The sequence below is a fragment of the Phocoena sinus genome, chromosome 2 (genome assembly GCF_008692025.1).
Source record: "Phocoena sinus isolate mPhoSin1 chromosome 2, mPhoSin1.pri, whole genome shotgun sequence".
Lineage (NCBI taxonomy): Eukaryota > Metazoa > Chordata > Mammalia > Artiodactyla > Phocoenidae > Phocoena > Phocoena sinus.
In genome coordinates this window covers 90,922,422-90,943,214 of record NC_045764.1, presented here as the reverse complement: position 1 = coordinate 90,943,214, position 20,793 = coordinate 90,922,422, and the positions used below count along the sequence as shown (strand labels likewise).

At 38.8% G+C, this 20,793-nt stretch overlaps 1 protein-coding gene across 6 annotated transcripts in view; it reads right to left on the bottom strand.

Moving 5' to 3' along the window:
* Positions 1-20,793, bottom strand: part of TP53BP1 (tumor protein p53 binding protein 1) — a 70,363-nt gene that overhangs the window by 36,669 nt on the left and 12,901 nt on the right. For 3 of the 6 annotated variants that reach the window (XM_032623231.1, XM_032623233.1, XM_032623234.1), the window contains exons 9-14: positions 20,153-20,282; positions 19,262-19,356; positions 16,477-16,682; positions 7,553-8,879; positions 3,168-3,287; positions 2,192-2,395 (exon numbers count right to left, since the gene is read on the bottom strand). In XM_032623231.1, the coding sequence (XP_032479122.1) occupies positions 2,192-2,395; positions 3,168-3,287; positions 7,553-8,879; positions 16,477-16,682; positions 19,262-19,356; positions 20,153-20,282 (2,082 nt within the window). The remainder of the gene's footprint in view (positions 1-2,191; positions 2,396-3,167; positions 3,288-7,552; positions 8,880-16,476; positions 16,683-19,261; positions 19,357-20,152; positions 20,283-20,793) is intronic. The other 3 variants (XM_032623232.1, XM_032623235.1, XM_032623236.1) reach the window with 3 other exon arrangements.

The following is a 20,793-nucleotide window of genomic DNA, read 5'->3' as shown; positions in this document are numbered from 1 at the left end:
CTGGGGGTAAACTTCATCTTCTGAGTCAGTTTCCTCATCCATAAAATAGGGATAAAAAGGGACCAACACGGGAATTCCCTGGCAGTCCAGGTGGTTAAGACTCTGCACTGCACTTTCACTGCTGTGGGCCTGGGGTTCAATCCCTGGTCTGGGAACTAAGATCCCACAAGCTGCAAAACCAACCCTCATAGGTTTGTTGTGAGGATAAAATGAGGAAAACTGTGAGTATGGTGCCCAATTATCAGGAAAGGTAGGAAAATTTACTAATATGGTCATCTTTAACATTTAGCTCCATTTAAGGTCTTCCCAATTGTAATTTCAAATCTAAAGATTCAAAGCTACCATGTACTCTCTCTTGGTAAGTCCTACTTGATTTCACAGAAGATGACAGTAAGGATGGAAACATGAAATACTTTATTTCTACTGAGGTTCTAATTTTCAAATCAATAAGCACTGAGAAACGGAATAGCACTATAATTCAGAACCAGACTTCTGGTTCTTGGAACTACTTTGAATTCAGGCTACTTTATTTACTAGCTGTGTGACTCTAGAGAACATGCCCAACCTTTCTGTGCCTCAGTTTCCTTACCTGTAAAATGAGAATAACAATAGGATCTACTTTACAGGTTTGTTATGAGATTTAATGAGCTGTACATGTATGGAATATATGCCTGGCATATAGTAAGAACTCAAAATATATTAGCTAAAATTTCTTTTCTTTGGTCTCAGAGAATGAGAAATCCGTATTCAAGTCCACTCACTCTATCTGTGGTCTTTGAAAGCTCCCCTTCCATCTCTCTCTCAGGGGTCTCATTTTTAACCCATCTCTCTTTTGGAGATTTCCTTTCAATCTATAAACCTGCTCAGGTATCCCTCAGTCTAAAAATGAAAAAAAAAAAAAAAAAAACTCCTTCAGTCCTGTATTTCTCTCTAACTTGCCATATTTTTTCTTCCTTTCTCACATAAACTTCTCAAAAGTAGAATACATTTGCTGCCTCTTCTCCTCCCCTTCACTCCTCAATTACCTTCAGTATAGCTCCTACCCAAACCACTATACTGTAATAGTTCTTGCTAGAGTCACCAAATGGATCCTAATTGCCAAGTCCAGTGTACATTTTCAGATATATCTTACTAGACCCTCACTTCTCCATATAACATTGTTGTCTTCTTTTAACTCTCCTTCCCTTAGGCTTCCATGGCGTTATACTCTCCTAGTCCTCTTCTTGGAATATTCCTTTACAATCTCCTTTATAAAACTTCTTCCTCTTCTAACGCCATTAAACCACTTTTACAAACTACCTAATGGAAGAATTATAAGCTTTAGAGTCAGATGGATCTGCTTCACACTCCAGCTCCACCTCTTACCAATTACTGTAACCTCAGGTTTAAAACCTCTCTTAGTCTCAGTTTTCTCACCAATAAAATGGAAATAAGGATATCTATTTCAGAGTGCTATCATGAAAACAAAATGTAGATATAAAGCCATTCTATATTTTTTCCTCTCTCTTGCTTCCATATTTAACTGGTCCCAAGGTCCTCTCTATTCTACTATTCATCTCTCAAATTCATCCCCTCACCTCCATCCCCACTACTAATGACCCCACTTCCTGGTTAAAGACTGCATTTGCCAGGCAGCAGAATAGAAAATGGGCAAGGAATGATGAACAAAGGCACAAATTTTTCAAACATTCAGCTGATCCTTTAAAAAAAGCAAATCTGATCATATTACTCCCTTGCCTAAAATTCTTCAGCTGTTCAGCATGATGTAAAAGGCCTTTCAGAATCTAGTCCCGACTTTGCAGCCATTCCCTCATACCTTCTCTGTATTCTAGCCACACCAAACAACTTGCAATTAATGTGGGAAATAGCTAACATAAACCTACAATGTGAATCCACAATCGTAAATTTTCTACCCACTTCTGAACTCCTTCTGATTATGAAAACCAATTAGTTTATATAGACACAAGTTTAATACAGAGATACAAGCAGTACCACAGAGGTTACAAAACAGAACATCTGCAGTAACATTAACAGTGACTAGCCTAAAACAAAGAATTAAATTCATGAGAATAAGACTTTACAAATACATTTATAATTATAAAAGTATCATCATTAAAACTAGAAGATAATTAATACTTCCAGAAGATGTGGAGCTACCAGTTACCCAAGATTAACACAAAATAAAACTTACTTTCCAGACTAAACTGCAAAGACTCTTCACTCGCTTCAGTCTCAGGACTGACCAATTTCATTCTCAGACACAATTGATCACCCATTTCTGGGGCAGCCCCAGAATCTCCTTTTTCATTCCCAAGCATGGGGTCGTTGGTCTCCACCATGCTTTCAGACATGACATCACTGGTTGCTATGGTGCTTTCGGGATAGTTGCTAATACCTGAAAGAAGGGAGGCAGGGGGAAGGAAGGAAGAAAGAACACTAAAATACAAATATGAAAAATAACAATTCAAGGTCATCAATTTGCCTGTTTGGCTCCATAGCTCTGCAGGATTGAAGAGGATTCCTAGGATAGATCCTGTCACAAGTATCAACAACTACGCACTAGTATTGACACCTGGTCTTAAGAAGAGCAACAGGATTCAGTTCCACTTCTGCATCTGGACAAAGGATGCTGCATGAGCCCTCAGCCAACCCACATCTGCCAGCATCAAGCATAGGTAGCAGGAGACTCCAGACGGCATGATTGTTACCTCCCAGCACTGACTAGAGAAAACAAATAGGTTAATGTAGAAGACTACCAGCTGCTTCAGGGAAGGAGGATCTAAATTTTCTTCCCCTGTCAAGCAGCAGACTGATTAGCCAAGGTCCTGAATAAACAGTACTTCTACCCTACCTGCTACCTCTTCCTCATAAAACAGCTCTATATCATCGCTTAGCACTCAAGAGTCTATGGCCTTGCAAGTAATAGAATAAAATCTTTATAAATATTCTTTCTTCCTTCCTTCCATCCTTTCTTTCCTTCCTCTCATCACTGCTCAACATCTCCTGGGAGTAAACTCATGGAATCAGACACCACAACCTTATTCTTCCTAAGACAAAAATCAATCTTATCAGGCAGGCCCAACTCCTCAGATATAAAAGAATCACTGGCATAAAGAATGATATCTCAGAAATTCTGCTTTAAACATCATTACATTTTAATCACTCACCAATAGGAGTACTGTGTCTCTTGGGCTCCAATTTTAGGTGCCCAATAAGAGGTGGAGTTGCACCAGTCAATGGTGGAATAACATCACCTTCTTTAGGCAAAGTAAAATGAAATGGAGTTTCTGGAGAAAACAAAAAACAAAACAAAGATAAACAAAAAGGAAACCAAAACAGAAGTATAAAAAAAGCAAAAGTGAGGAGAACTGCAAGAAATATCTCAATTATTCTTTTCCTTTGCTCCCAAATTCTGCCTCATTCCCAACCCCCCTCACCAGGCCTCTCAACCAATTTCCTACTATTTTCTCTGCTCTGTACAACCATCAACAGGACTGACACAAAGTAGACAACCAGGGGCCAGGCAAACAGAGGAAGCCCAAAAGTTTGGAGGCCTGAGGAACATGGGGTCAAAAGGAACTGAGAAACATCTGAGCCTCAAGACAGTAAGTACATATGGGGATACTCAGTGATACAAAGTTGGATAGTTTCAAATCTAGACGTTTTAATTTTGTGTAATGCTAACCCAAGGAGTTAACTTATAAGCTTTAGCAATCTGTAGGATTCTCTATGTTAAAATCTGATGTTAATATTTAAAATTTACAATCTACTCAAAGAGGTGACAAAGGATTTCATGGGCTAAAGCAGGGGTCCCCAACCACTGGGCCTGCTGGGAACCGGGCCGCACAGCAGGAGGTGAGCAGCGGCAAGCGAGGCTTCATCTGCCGCTGCCCGCTCCCCATCGCCTGCGTTACCGCTTGAACTATCCACCCCCCCCACCCCCGCCTTCCGCCCCACCCCCCACCCCATCTGTGGAAAAACTGTCTTCCAAGAAACCGGTCCCTGGTGCCAAAAAGGCTGGGGACCGCTGGGCTAAAGGACTTCAAAATACTCATTGGTTCTAACAGAAATCATTTGGGTTTCACAGTTCCGCAGTACTGACCAGCATTTCACTCTAGGCCACAGCGGTAGTGTTCATATCTAAATCTCTGTGCAATGGTAAATCTCACATATATGAGCATCTCCATTGTACACATTTCGGTTAGTCATTATTAAATTAAACATTTGTCAAGAAACAAAACTTTACTTTTTAACTAGGTCTCAGTTCCAATTTCTAATCAGAATCAGCAAATTGCCAAAATCACATTTTCTGATTTCCTAATTATCTCTTTTAATAAAACGACTAAGTTTGGGAGAATAAAAGAATTACTCCAGATTGCTGTTCTTAAACCTGACAGATGAAAATTTGTACTTACTTTCCTGGAATGGCTCAAAATAACTATAATCTGGCATACCCAGTCACTATTCCTTGTGAAAACAGTTTGTCTAATGTGCTTCCCAACATCGTCAAGCAATTCTCCAATTCCCAGCACACACTTAGCGGGTGTCCTACGAAGTTAACTCAATTCTGACACTATCTACCCAGAGGTAGCATCAGATCCCACAAGTTAAAGGCTCAGTCCCTCAAGACTGCCCTCACTTAAGACATCAGTCAGAGTCCAGGCTGTTACCTGTGCTTCTAAGCAACTGGCTCTACACTGCAGGTTCCCATGACACTTTCCTCACGTTCCATTAATTAGCTAGAGCTACTTGTAGTACTCAGAGAAACATTTGCTTACGTTTACCAGTTTATTATAAAGGACACAGATGAACAGCTATATGAAGAGGTACATAGGGTGAGGTCCAGAGGGTTCTGATAGCAGGAACTTCTGTCTCCCTTAGAACTGGGATTAGATACCCTCCTGGCTCATTTATCAACCAGGTAACATCAAATTTGGTTGTTCACGAGTTTTTATAGAGCTTTAATCCCCACACCCCCATCGAGGAAGTTGGTGGGTGGGGCCGGAAGTTCCAACCCTCCAATCACTTTGTCTTTCTGGTGAACAGCCCCATCCCTGAGGCTATGTAGGGAAGATCCCACCCTAAATCACCTCAATAGCATTACTCAGGTGTGACAGAAAGGGCTTAAGCTTATTCCTATCACTTAGGAAATTACAAGGGTTTTAGGAGCTCAGTGCCAGGAACTGGATGAAGACCAAATATATTTCTCATTATACCACATTTTTCTTCTTTCATCTCTTCCCATTCCACTTCCACCCTTCATTATCTTTAATATCAAGCACACCTTGATATTTTTTCTTCAAAATCACAAAACAACAACAAAAAACATCTCTTACATCTACATGAAAGAAAATGAATTAGCAACTTGAAGGGATGAAAAGAGAAAATGAATGGACTTTAGAAATAAAGGATGAAAAGTACACATGCACTGCTAAAGAAACTGTGAAAAGCAGAAGTGGAGAATCTCAACGTCATTATCTAAATGGCAAAGGATTCCACCATAGTTATAGCAAAAAGAAATGGGTTGATAGGTAAGCATTCATTCTCTGGCAACTCCTTAAAAAGCAAGTCCTTTAAGTTAATAAAGAACTTAAAAAATATACAGAAACTAAAATTTAAAAAAAAAACCACCTCACAAAGCATCATACGTTCCAAAGATATATTTTATAGAATTTTCATTCCTGGAACAACCACCTATTCTGCTCTCTTGACAGGAACCATCCCTCACATTATGATCGACCATTCAGACTTCTGAAAATATGTATAAAATCTCTAAGTACATCCTTCTACGTGACAAACCATAATACGCAAATGTAATATGCAGGCGTTAATTACAGAAGACTATTTATGAAAAGTTATCTTAGCACCACTGATCTAACACATCACTAAAACCTAATGGAAAATTGGCTCTTATACAGGCAGCACTGCCACTACCCTTATCTGGTCTTCAATGCCTCATTCCTGGACTACTACAACAACCTATCAATTACTTTGTCTGCCTGAAGTCTCCCCCTTTCCCCAACCCACGATTCTTTCTGTATAGCAACCAAAGCAACCTTCCTGTAAAACATGACTTAGATCGACAACAGTATTTAGATGTAATGAAATTATAAAAATCTTCAATAATATAGAATATTAGGTCATTCAGACAGTTCTTTACCATAACTCAACAGAATCAGAGAAACTATATCATACAGTTTTATAGTAGGAAAAAGCATAGACTTGGGAATCAGGAGACCTAAGTTCTAGTTCCACTTCAATCATTAACTAGCCACATGACTTTAGGAAGAAGAGACTGAACTCAAATATCGGCTAACCTCCTTTTCAGCTCTAACATTTCTCATTCTGAAGAGGAAAAAAAAATATTCATGAATATAAAGCCTAATGAACAGGGGGAATTTTGAGATTAAAAAAAAGTACTACTAATAATCACTCCTAAACAAGAAGTATAAACGGGACTGTTCCAGGAACGCCAAAAGGTATGATCACCCATACTGATAGCTATGGTGTTACCTAAATACTGTTTCTCATTTCCATATCCTTAGAAGCTTGCTTTCTTAAGTCTGTATTTTGTTTTTATTCTTTTGTTTTTGGAGTTTGCTTTGTTTACTTATCAATTGATTTATGGCTGCACTGGGTCTTTGTTGCCGTGCATGGGCTTTCTCTAGTTGTGGCAAATGAGGGCTACCCTTTATTGCAGGGTGCGGGCTTCCCATTGCCATGGCTTCTCTTGTTGCGGAGCATGGGCTCTAGGCGCACGGGCTTCAGTAGTTGTGGCTCACAGCCTCTAGAGCACAGACTCAGTAGTTGTGGCACACGGGCTTAGTTGCTCTGCAGCATGTGGGATCTTCCTGGACCAGGGCTCGAACCCGTGTCCCCTGCATTGGCAGGCGGATTCTTAGCCACTGCACCACCAGGGAAGTCCCTGTTTTGTTTTTAAATTATACTAACTTTGGACATTCAGAAAGTCTGAATTCTTTTCAGCTAATGTCATACATGACATTCTAGAAATATTTCAGAAAGTAATCTATATTCTCATTCTTGACTTTATAAAGAACACAAGCTAACACCTTTCCCAGTTTAAGGTTTAAGATGTATATATGTTGAACCAAATTTAGAAAGTTTACTTAATGCCCATAAGGAAGAAACAATCCACAGAGTTTTGAATATGATTTAACTGTGTAAGGTAATCAAAAAAGATCCCTGTACTACAAAGCCACTCTCAAAATATAAAAATATGGAACAAGGTTGGAACCTAAGTAGAAAATACCAGATTGGTACAATTTCTAAATACTTAGAAAATTCATGTTGATTACTCCTGAGTTATAAAGCTGATAAAAACCTCAACTGATCTCTGATTCTAAAAATAATTACAGCTACAAAAGAAAAATACAACCCCAAATTTTAAATATCCCAACTATTATTGGTTGCTCATAAACATAAATCCAAGTTAATTTTCAGCCCTGATGTAATAAGCATGTGGTTCTCTCCTACCTTCCATTCCAAATTATAATTTGGTTGGAAACACAGAACAATTTGTAATCACACTTACCACTAGAGCTTTCACAGAAGCTTTGTGAGGCATGGGCAGAGGCTTTCTCCAGTGGCTGGGCCCCTACACCTGAGCCCAGCTGCTTTGTATTAGCCATTTTTGAGTCTTCCCTTAATGTGCTAACTGTTGTCTCTTTTGGTTGGGTCTGCTGCATTTCCTGGCCAGGTCCTGGAGCATCACCTGTTCTCACTAAAGTCAAGGGAGGCTGTGAAGAGTCTGCCTCTACAGGTTCTTTTTCTGCAGTCACTGATTTCAGATCTCCTTCACATTCTGCACTCTTTTCTTCTTGGGTATCCGCTCTATTCTCAACACATGGTTCTATTTCTGGAGCATCATCCTCCCACAACTGAGAATCTGAGCATTTTTCCACTACCTCTAAAGGTTCAGAAGAAACATCAACTCTGGGAGATGGTTCCTTCACATCTACAATGACAACACTCGAGTCCTCTGAAGTAGCTTCTTCCCATGCTTCCTGATCCTTATGTTCCAATTCTTGGTCAAGTACTGGAAGCTTTTGGGGGGAATCAATACTAATCACACTGGTTTCAACTTCCATAGCTTCCTGGCATTCTTGTTTGGGGACTTCCTTTGGAAGACCCAGCCCCTGGGACTGAGTTTCAGTCAGAGAAAGGTGCAATGCAACACTCTCCATATTTTCTTCTTTGGGCTCCTCTCCTTGACTTTCACAAGGAGTCTCAGGGATTTCTTCCACCTCAGACCCTGAAGACCCCTCCTCTGGATGATGTTCTTTAAGTTCTATAGCTTCCTCCTGATCTAACACACTAGAGAGTGCCTCAGATCGAGTAGCTGGAGAGGGAACTGCCTGACTACCTGAATCGCAAGTGAGATCAATACAAACGTCTTCCGCCACAGTCTCTTCTCTGCCTTTGCAACCATCAGCTAAAATACTAATGTCGTCTCTGCTTTCTGTGTTAACCCTCTTTGTTTTATCATCATTCTGATTCAGTTCTACTTGGCCATCTTGTGCTGGATTAATCAGGATACTATCATTTTCAGCAAGAACAAGTTTAGAATTGAGAACTGGAGACATGGGTTCCGTATCCTCAATCTGTGTGCTTTCTCCATCTTCATCAATCCTGTGAGAACTCAAGCTTTCTATCTTTGGGGACTGACTATACTCACTTGTAGAAAGCATCAACTTACAAGAATCCCCTGTCAAAGAAAGCCCAAGATCCTCAGAGGAATTCTTTGGTTCAGTCTCTGAAGTTTTAGAATACTTAACAGTCAAAGATGAACTATGCAAACCTCTATCCTTCTTCTCATCATTTGATCGTTCTTCCAAACTTGGAGATGGAATGAAAATGTCCTAGGGAAGAACAAAAAGACACAAATAATCATTTTGTCATAATCGTATTTCTTTTATATCTAATCCTTCAATTCTAAAATTTCTAAATCTAGGGCCATAATCACCAGCCTGTTCATCAACACAAGTCACTGTTTAATGCTCTTCTTGTGAATCATTGATCTAGAATAAGCACAATCCAAACAAAAACCTAAAGGTATTAACTTAGGTAGGAAGACACTTAAATTTAACTGTATACCACTACTAAAATCATATCATACACTGTATGATGGGCCCTCAATTATACAGGAATCACGTGAACATATGCCTACACAGTTCACTTCGGTTCTCACAAAGTGGGAATATATACAGGCATAACTCAGAGATACTGCAGGTTCAGTTCCAGACCACCACAATACAGCAAGTCACACAAATTTTTAGGTTTCCCAGTGTACATAAAAGTTGTGTTTACATTATAGTCTATTAAGTGTGCAATAGCATTATGTCTTTAAAAGATGTACATACCTTAATTAAAAAATACTTCATTGCTAAAAAAATGCTAAATGTCATCCGACAATGATGGATTGCCACAAACCTTCTATTTGTAAAAAATAAATTATCTGCAAAGCACAATAAAGCAAAGTGCAATCAAATGAGGTATGCCTGTCCTTATTTCACATCCCACTATTTCAAAATATGCTAGCATTCATAAAGATGTAAAATTCAAAGTTTACAATAATATTAGTCAACAGATACCATTACATACCAACAAGGAAGGCTGAAGGTAGTAAGACTACATCCTGTTCGTGAGGATGTGAAACTGTCATACACTGCTGGTGGCAATGCAAAAGCTAGAGCCACTTTGGAAAACAGTTTGGTACTATCTTCTAAAGTTAAACATACATTAATATTACCATATGACTCAGAAATTGTACTTGTAGGTAATTAACCCAAGAGAAATAAAATCATATGTCCACACAAAGATGTAGTATGCAAATGTTCACAGCAGTATTATTCATAATAGCCCAAAACTAGAAGCAACCCAAATGTTCATCAATTGGTGAATAAATAAATTGTGGATATCTGTATTACAGAATACTACTCAACAAAAAAAAGGATTAAAATATTAAAACTTGCCAGAATATGAATGAATCTCAAAAATATGCTAGGCTAAAGAACTCAAACACAAAACACCATACACTTTTGATTCCAATCATGAAATTTTTAAAAAAATTTTTGGCTGTGTTGGGTCTTCGTTGCTACACACAGGCTTTCTCTAGTTGCAGTGAGCGGGGGCTACTCTTCATTGCGGTGCACGGGCTTCTCATTTCAGTGGCTTCTCTTGTTGCGGAGCACGGGCTCTAGGCACGCGGGCTTCAGTAGTTGTGGCTTGCGGGCTCTAAAGCGCAGGCTCAGTAGCTGTGGCACACGGGCTTAGTTGCTCTGCAGCATGTGGGATCTTCCTGGACCAGGGATCGAACCTGTGTCCCTGCATTGGCAGGCAGATTCTTATCCACTGTGCCACCAGGGAAAACCTATATGAAATTCTTGAAAAAATAAAACTATAGTGACAGAAGGCAGATGAATGCTTGCCTAGGGTAGAAGAGTGGATGGGGGCAAAGGATTATGAAGAAACTTTTTAGGGTGAGGAAACTGTTCTGTACTTTGATGGTGATGGTGGTTATACATTTGTATACAACTACCAAAATTCATCAAACTATACATTTAAAATGGCATTCTTATTTATGTAAATAATACCTTAAAAAAAAGAAAATAACCCAAAGCTAAAATATGTTTTTATTAAGAATTTACTTTGTTATTTTGCCTAACATAAATGCTGTAACGCTCTAGACATAGCTGGTAAGGCATTCATTTCCTATTTTTAAGGGAATGAGGAATCAAAATAGGTTGCCAAACATTCTGTATATTCTATAACTTCTGGTATTTCAATGTCTGGTGTTACTGTTTACACTTTTAGATTATAAAAATAGTCTTAAATTTCAATCTGCTCATATACTCTGAGGCATGACTGAGTATAAATTGGTTCAACACTTCTAATGGCAATTTGGCAATACACGACAACAGCCTTGAAATTTTATATACCCTTTAGTCCAATAATTCCAGTTCCAGGAAATTATTTGATGAAAATACACTGGGATTTAGCTACAGTGCTTGCTGTTCAGTACTAAAATTATTATTTGGAAAAGGAAATAATATAAAATATCTTAAGTATCCACTGATAGGAGATTCATTTAAAAATTATGATACACCTACATGATGGAATACTTTGTAATTACACAAAATTGTAGATGAGTATTTAAAAATATAGAAAAACATTCAGGCTATGCATTAAATAGAAAAGTTTTTAGTTAAAACATATATGAATATATATTTTATTGTGGTCTATATATTTTTATATAATTTTCATTTTTTTAAGTTAATAAATATATACTATTAAAAAGTTATGAAAAACAAAACAAAAAAGTTATGAGCAGTTACTTGAGACAGGATAATTGATGATCTTATTTTCACTTATCTGTATATTATACACACTCTACAAGAAAAATGTATTTACTTTTCTTGTAAAAAATAAGTCATTTTACAAAAGCTTATAGTTAAGACATTGCTAATAAAATTATAAATACCTTTTTAAAAGTCAAACTCATAAAATAACCACTTTAAAGTGAATATTTACAATGTGCAACCACCACCTCTATCTACTGAAATGAAAATGAAGACATTTTCATCACTTCAAAAGGAAACCTCAGGGACTTCCCTGGTGGCACAGTGGTTAAGAATCCGCCTGCCAATGCAGGGGACACGGGTTCGAGCCCTGGTCGGGGAAGATCCCACATGCCACGGAGCAGCTAAGTCCGTGTGCCACAACTACTGAGCCTGCACTCTAGAGCCCGTGAGCCACAACTACTGAGTCCGCGTGCCACAATTACTGAAGCCTGTGTGCCTAGAGCCCATCCTCTGCAACAAGAGAAGCCACTGCAATGAGAAGCCCGCACACCACAACAAAGTGTAGCCCCCGCTTGCCACAACTAGAGAAAGCCCGTGTGCAGCAACGAAGACCCAATGCAGCCAAAAAAAACATAAATTAAATAAATTTAAAAAAAAAAAAGGAAAGGAAACCTCATATTCATTAAGCAGTTGTCCACATTCTGAATATGTTTTAAGTGTTATCAAAGTAAATACTTACGTGATATCTTTTACAGAATTTTTTCAATATATGTATAATTTCAGTTAGCAAAGTAAAACTTCAGGGGCTAACCAGCCTATCAATAAGCTGTACTTCTTAAGACTGCCTGGATCTAGCCTCCGAGTGTCTGGCCCCTAATAATCCACAGCGCTGAGGCTCCCTGAAGGCCTAGTCAGAATAACAAAGTTAAGTGAAAAAAACCACCTCAGGGCTCTGGATAAAGACTGACGAAGAACTGTCAGGACTTCGTTCAATGAGTCAACCAGTCTAGATTCAACAGACATAAATCCATAGTATCCAACCAGTCAAAAACTGGTCTCACACACACAGTTTAGGAGCCACACAAACAATCATCCATACTCTGACTTGTCATCCCCAAATTAATACGTATATCAAGAATGAGAAAGTGTTAAATATCAAACTATTTTCTACTAATCCTCTCCTCAGCCCTCACATCCTGGTGAAGGGTCGAAGAGGCTATGAAATTAACAAACATATTAGGAAAAAAAGAAAGAAATACATGGGGCTTCCCTGGTGGCACAGTGGTTAAGAATCCGCCTGCCAATGCAGGGGACACGTGTTCAAGCCCTGGTCCAGGAAAATCTCACATGCCGCGGAGCAACTAAACCTGTGTGCCACAACCACTGAGCCTGTGCTCTAGAGCCCACGAGCCACAACTACTGAGCCCACGCACCTAGAGCCCATGCTGCTCAACAAGAGAAGCCACCACTCCCACTCGCCGCAACTAGAGAAAGGCCACGCGCAGCAACAAAGACCCAACGCAAACAAAAATTAATAGATATTACAACATCAAAATTAGGTTCACTTGGACTTCCATAACCAATTTACAGAAGAAATAACAGATGTGCAAAGGTGAGTCATTAAGACTAACATGTGGGCTTCCCTGGTGGCGCAGTGGTTGAGAGTCTGCCTGCCAATACAGGGGACACGGGTTCGTGCCCCAGTCCAGGAAGATCCCACCCGTAAGCCATGGCCACTGAGCCTGCGCGTCCAGAGCCTGGGCTCCACAACGGGAAAGGCCACAACAGTGAGAGGCCCGCGTACCACAAGAAAAAAAAAAAAGACTAACATGTAAGGAGTTTGATACATAATGAAAAAAGTACGAAACTTCCAAATAAAAACAGTGGATTTAATACACACATTTTCTTTAACTCTCTTCCAAAATCCCACTAAGCGATGGTAAAGGGATTTTTTTTTTAAATGCATTTTCAAGAAAAAGAGAACAGGGATTTCCCTGGTGGTGCAGTGGTTAAGAAGCCGCCTGCCAATGCAGGGGACATGGGTTCGAGCCCTGGTCCAGGAAGATCCCACATGCCGCGCAGCAACTAAGCCCGTACACCACAACTACTGAGCCTGTGCTCTAGAGCCCGTGAGCCACAACTACTGAAGCCCGTGAGCCTAGAGCCCGTGCTCTGCAACAAGAGAAGCCACCGCAATGAGAAGCTCGCGCACCGCGAAGAGTAGCCCCTGCTCACCGCAACTAGAGAAAGCCCGCACGCAGCAACTAAGACCCAATGCAGCCATAAGTAAATAAATTTATTAAAAAAAAAAAAAAGAAGAAAGAAAAAGAGAACAGATAACCACAATAAAATTTTTGCAAGAGTGGTCATCCATCTAGCAGACTAGTGAAAACTGAATTCCTAAGACAGCAGTGGAGAAAGCTAAGAAGTAACCCAAATTATACCTCAGAACTACCATGTCCCAAAAAAGATTCAGGACTTGGCAATAGCCCAGGTAACTCTGGAAGTGGTGATGAGGGTAGTGCTAAAAACAGGAGGAACACTGGCTGGAAATCTATTTAAGAAGCAGTTTAATCCCCAGATTCGCTCTTCCTGACCCTCCTCTGCCCTGGAGAGGGTAAAACAGAGCATCCCTGAACTGGAGGAAAAGAGGCACAGTTATCAGAAAGTACCAGACTGAAAACAGGGAGATTAAATGAAAATTTACATATTCAATGGAACCTGCACCTGCCTCTCAACACCCCCAGTCCTCTTCCATCACAGACTTCTAAAGCAATGGCAGACAGGAGGGAACGTGAACAAGACAAGATAAATCAAGATACTGACATTAGGGGACCCCAAAAATGGCCCTGCATATCACACTACAGTAAATTCCAGACACATGAAGCACTAACCACCAATTCAGAACTTCTAATCAGTTTTCTGGGATTTCACTCTTAAAGCAGTCAGAAAATCAAGGATTATTATCAGACTCTTGAGGAAAGCCTCTTTAAAAGTCAAACATCAAAACTAACAAAACTAACTAAAATCTATTTGAAGAAATAGTGACTACTGCAGGGAGAAAACTTCTCTGAAACTATTACTAATATCATTAAGGAGATAAGATAGTATACCCATGAAATGACAAAATGCTATTTTTTTTAAAAAAGGGAGAACATTCAAGGAAAAAAAAAAGAGTATAGAAATGAAAAATCCAAGAGTAGAAATTAATGTCTCAGAGAAAGTTAAAAAAATGGTTGAACCTGGCAGTTGCACTCCTAATTATATACAAGAGAAATAAAAATACACATCCGCGCAAAAACTTGCACACAAATGTACACAGCATTATTTATAATAGCCAAGAAGGGGAAACAACCCAAATGTCCATCAACTGATAAATGGATGAATAAAACGCGGTATGTACATACACAGTATTATTCAGAATAAAAAGGAATGAAGTTCTGACACATGTCAGAACGTGGATGAACTGTGAAAACATTACAGTAAAGAAACCAGTCACCAAAGACTACATATTGTATAATTCCACTTATGTGAAATGCCCAGAACAGGCAAATCCATAGAGACACAAAGTAGACTAGTGACTGACTAGGGCTGGGGGTGGGGGAAATGGGAGTGACTGTTAATAAGCATGGGGTCTTTTGTTGGGAGTGGAGGGGGGGCGTGATGAAAATGTTCTAAAATTAGACTCTGGGGCTTCCCTGGTGGCGCAGTGGTTGAGAGTCCGCCTGCCGATGCAGGGGACACGGGTTCGTGCCCTGGTCCGGGAAGATCCCACATGCCACGGAGCGGCTGGGCCCGTGAGTCATGGCCGCTGAGCCTGTGCGTCCAGAGCCTGTGCTCCGCAACCGGAGAGGCCACAACAGTGAGAGGCCCGCATACCGCAAAAAAAAAAAAAAATTAGACTCTGGTAAATAACTATACAACTTTGTGAATATACTAAAAGCCACTAGATTATACACTTTAAAAGGGTGAACAACACGATGCGTGAATTATATCTCAATAAAGTGAGGGTTTTTTTAAGTTTTAAAAAAAAATAGTTGAGGAAATCATCCAGAAAGTTAAACAAAAGGAGAGAGAGATGGAAAGTAGGACACAAAATAATAAAATTACAAGACTATTCTAGGAATATGAATATCCGAACAACAGGTACTCCATTAAGAAAAAAAAAAGAACAAAGGGGAAGAAATTAAATGATTAAATGTCCCTGAACTGAAGGGCTTGAGTTTCTAGATTGAGAGGGCTTACCAACACAATGAAGGAAAACAGACCTATGCCAAGGGTCTGGAAGTTTCAGAACACTGGGGATAAAAAGAAAAATCTACAAGATTCCAGTAAGGAAAAAAAACAGCTCACATATTAAAGATCAAAATCAAACTGGCCACACTTCTCAACAGCAACACTGGAAGTCTGAAGATGGTAGAGCGATGCTTTCAAAAGTTTAAAGGAAAATTATTTCCAACCTAAAATTCTATACTCCTACAAACTATGAATCATGTATGAGGGTAGAAAGTATGCTACTAAAGAATGTCCTCCATCAAAATGAGGGAGTAAACCAAGCAAGAAGACACGGAGCCCAAGAGGAATCCAACACAAAGACAGGTAAGGACAATCTCCAAAGACAATGAAAGGGAGGTGACAGTTATATACCAGGAATAGAAGGCAATAGCACGGATTAGAACTCAGGAGGCTCCAAAAGTGGTTTCTCCAAAATGAAAAAGTTTGAGGCCCCTGAACATCTTGAAAGGAGATATTGACAACTGGTGGAGAGCCTAGGGTTGATTTAGTGAGAAGTTCATGCGTTAAGGCAGAATAATGACTAATGCCCCCTTTCAATTTCAAAGCAACATTTTTAAGAAGTTAAAGACATAGTACAAATTATACTCCAATAAAGATGTTAAAAAAAAAAAGACATAGTACAAAATTCAAACATAAAAAGTATATCAAAAAAAAAAAAAAGTACATCAAGATGTTAGATGACCCTGGAAATGTTCTAAAACTAGATTCTGATAACAGCTGCACAATTCTGTAAATTTACTAAAATATCACTAAACTATACACTTAAAATGGGTGAGTTTTATGGTTTCTAAATTATACCTCAATACAGTTGTTTAAAAAAAAAATGTTAGAAGGAAAAAACTTTTTCTATGATACTCACATGAGAAAACTCAGGCTGGGATGGAACAGGAAGTGACCCAGGAGTGAAGACTGGTGTGCTCTGAGATACCGGTGTTGAGGCTTGTGGTGATATAGTGGGCTCAGGTGGGAGAGGGGGGTTTTCTATCCCTACCGGTTCATCACCTTTGAGTTTCTTCTGAAAAGACTCTCCCCCTTCAGATAACACTGACATATCCATTGGCTCATCTAGTTTAAAATAGGAAACACAAATTGAGAAATAAGCACTCATCAATACTATTCATGTTCCAATACCACTAATAACAATTATATTCAGATATTTTCATCCCTAAAAAAAACAGTGACAATTTTCAGAAAAGCTGATAGGTTAATAGAAGATTGAGTCCTGGAAATCTAGCAACACTTTATTCCCCTGGGGGAGGGAAGTCCACACTCCTAAAATACTCAGATATAGATTAAAATAGGGTTCATCTAGGGATACCCATCCATCCATATGATAGTAAATTAACTAGGTTCCTCTGAGACCCTTTCCTGATTATAGCTCAGTTTTCACATTTGCATAGGAACGCCCAGATTAATGGCACCTAATTTAACCACAGGCCTTGAAAGGCAGTGAACTTGTTCATCACTCTAAGTAAATATCTACGTATTTATGAACTCATTTTATTTGCATTAACTGCTAAGTGCAGAGAGGTGGATGCCAGGACAAATAGAGAAGGAGGAAAAAAAAAAATCTATCAATGACAATCAGCAATGATTTATCAAAGAACAAAGTACAGGACACTAATCCTGAGACAAGTTGCTCAGGAGGGAAACATAAACACAAACAAAACACTGCTTTTCGTATAGTATCCTACCCACCTGTAGGCTAACAGGATCTTCCTCAGAACCAGCCTAGCTTGCTAGGTGTTTGATTCATCAACCCCTTTTCCCCTATCTTACAGCTTGACCCCAAACAGGCTTCCATTAGACCACTCTCACAAAGTACCTATCCCATTTAGTTTTTCCCTATAATCCACATTCATGCTACCAGGTACCCGCCCCACCTCCACCCCAATACCTACCCCTGCTGCTTAGCTTGGCCTCAAATGCACACTCCACTCTAATGCTAGGTTCGGGAACTGATGTTATAGGCCTTTATTTCCCTACCACAGCTGTGTTAGGTATTTTCATTACACCTTTTGATCTTTATTGCCATGACAAAGCACTTATTAAGGACTGTTCTAAGCACTACATATAAAAAGGCTTTAGGTTAATATTCTTAGACAACAACAACAAAATACAAAAAAGCATACAAAGTTGCAGTTATGCACATATTAAGCAAATGCATTAAATCTAAAATTAACAAAGGAAAATACAATGTTACATAAAAAAAAACACTGAATCATATACATAACATGATCCCACTTGTGTAAACATACTTCTTTGTATTTATGCATAGAAAACACTCTGAAAGGAAACACATATCCAAATACTAATTATATCTGGACTGTGGTATCACAGGTGATTTTTATTTTCTTCTCATTACTTTCCCATATGCTTTCCAAACTTTCCACAGTAAGTACTAATTATGTTTACATTCAGGGAGAGAGCATTTTTAATATAATTACTTTTATATACCTTCAGTGTTCACACTACAGATAGAAAAAATGGTTCTAAGGATAAGCCAAACTTAACTTGCATTAACAGCCTTTTTTGTAGAATGGATTCACTTTTATTTTTCACTGAAGATATCACTAATCATGTTATGCTTAGAATGATATTAGTCCATTTGGATACCTACATTGATTTCAAGAGAAAATAGCCAGACACAAACTTTGTGACAGAAGAAAGTCTAAGATTAAATTTTGTCATGGGTAAATGAAAATCCATGAGCACAGGCTCTGGAGGCAGCTGCCCAAGTTCAAATCCTGCCTCTGTGGACTTAGTTGTGAAATCTCTCTGTGCCTCCATTTTCTCATCTGTAAAATGGGGATAAAAGTAACACCTACTTCTTAGGAATGTTGTGAGGATTTAAAAAACAAACAAACAAAAAAAGAAACAAACAGAAGAACCCAGAACGAAAGAGAAGCAAAAAGAACAGTGCCTGGCATAAAATAAGTGTTCAATAAATATTAGCTATTGTACTATTATTGATATATGAAAGAATGAAAAGGGAAAAAATCATGGAATTTATTGGAAAAGACTTTGTAGAAGTAGGGAAAATTTAGAAATATCTTGAATGACTGGATAGGAGACTAGAAGAGAGCAAAAGAGGTTTAGATAATGACATAAATTAAGTAAAAAGAAAAACTTTCTTGTCTATAAAATAATATAAAATCACTAGGTCCTCAAAGGAGGAAGGGAATTAAGTCAAAATTTCTACCACCTGCTCCTAACCACTCTTTGGCTAAAACTGCTTTGATAATAGCAGAAATAACCTATAAAGAACAAAAGAAACAATTTTTGGTTCCCTCTGACCAGTAACATGCTACCATGTTGCTGGACACTATTAGGCCAATAGCAATAAAGGTCTTCATTATACTATTGATAATTCATTTGAGTTCAACTTGAACAATTTTCCCTTAAGGGTCTTTTCAAAAATTAAATTGTCAATAGAGAACTCTCAGAAGAATCAGTGCTAGAAGAGCAAAGAACTGAGGAAAGCACTTAACACTAGGCCACTCCCCTGAAGCTTAGACATGAGTCCTAGCGAATAGTTGAGGTCACAGTGTTCTAACATGTAAAGGAACAGTACACTTCACAAGGCAGAAGAAGTGCTGCCCCTCTTCTAACCTGAGATCAACAGATAGATCAAGAGAGCTCACCTTTTCTCCCTTCTTGCTCTGTGGGACTGCTAGGAACGATAAAGGGGGTAGATCGGAAGGCGTCAGGGGAAGGAGCAACAAGGTCTGAGGAATTCCTTTATACAAAGAGAGAGCCACAGGTTATTTTACCACAGCTACAGCTTCGCACTTGCTTTCTACTTTTTAACAGCAAAAATATCTGTAACTCATTCAAGTACTTATTAGTGCTTCTCTCAAACAGCTAACCGACCTTGGTAGAAGAGCCATGAACAATACTTCAATAACTATTTCTCACACCAGACATATCCAAAATTAGAATTAAAAAAAAAAAAAAGATTAAGGGAAAAGCCATATGATTACAAGAGAAAGTAAATGACCAGACACAAGGACATCATGACTGAAAAGCAGGATGAGATAGTGCTAAAAAAATTAATTCATCTGCAGATTTGAGACAAATATTTACTCCATTTTTTGCCTATTATGAGAAAGATCATGTATATTCTTATTAAAAAAAAAAAAAGCAACCTCTTTGCCCTAATACGGATAAAGAAATCCAACTACTGTCAACTCTAGCATAACCTCTTCTGCACCCCTATGCCATTAAATGGGAAGAACTGCTAGGCAAATGGAGCAGCAGGCAGCTTGTTTTGGACGTGTAACAGTCTCTAAATAACTGGGCAGTTTCTTTCCTGGTGAAACCTTTGGGCTACAATTTTAAAATCTCCAAATGGGAAAGCAGATCTACCTGCCTTCGATAATTCCATTAAGTTCTTATTCCCCAAAATTCTCAAGCCTAGAGTTTACTTTTCAGTTTCAAAAAGACTTCTGGACTACCAACTTTAGCTCTTTCAACCTTAGCCTAAAACCATCAGGCACATGTTTCCTTGAAAGGGTTATTTTAGGCTTACTTACGTGGAAAGACTCTCCTGAACAAGAGACCTCTGACCAGAGAGCTGCAGGAGGTGCAAAGTGGTGGCAGGTGTGGAAGCCAGAGAACACCCACCTTCTTCCCTTGAAGGAGTACAGCAACCATCAGAAGCTACTGAGAAAAAAAAAAAAAAATTCTAGTTGCATTTACTTCTCATATTGACATTACTGAATTGTCAAAAAAACAAAAACCAAAACACACTCAGTAGTACAAAAAGCATAATATTCATATATCCACCCATGTTCCAAGAGGGCAGAAAATGTTTTCTAACTGCAGTACAATTAGTGGAATGCCACGCTAACGCAAATCTTGAGTGACCATTAAACATCCTCTCCCTAATGAATTATGGGTTTCTTTAATAAAGAATTGACGAAAAGAACTCCTTAGTCCTTTCTGTCATGATTAAAGCTTGGAGAAGAAAAGCCAGGACGCTTAAACCTCTCCTTGGCTGCTCTTCTTTCTGGTCAAGTTTCTATTATAAGACAGCAAGCGAGCCCTTTATTCCAAGGTCTAACTAAGGTGAAGTAAAGCTCATGCCATGATGCAGATGGGAGAAGTCAAAACGATGTGCATGACACCTGATGATATGAACGCAACAATTTTTATGATTAGAACCTGGGCTCCT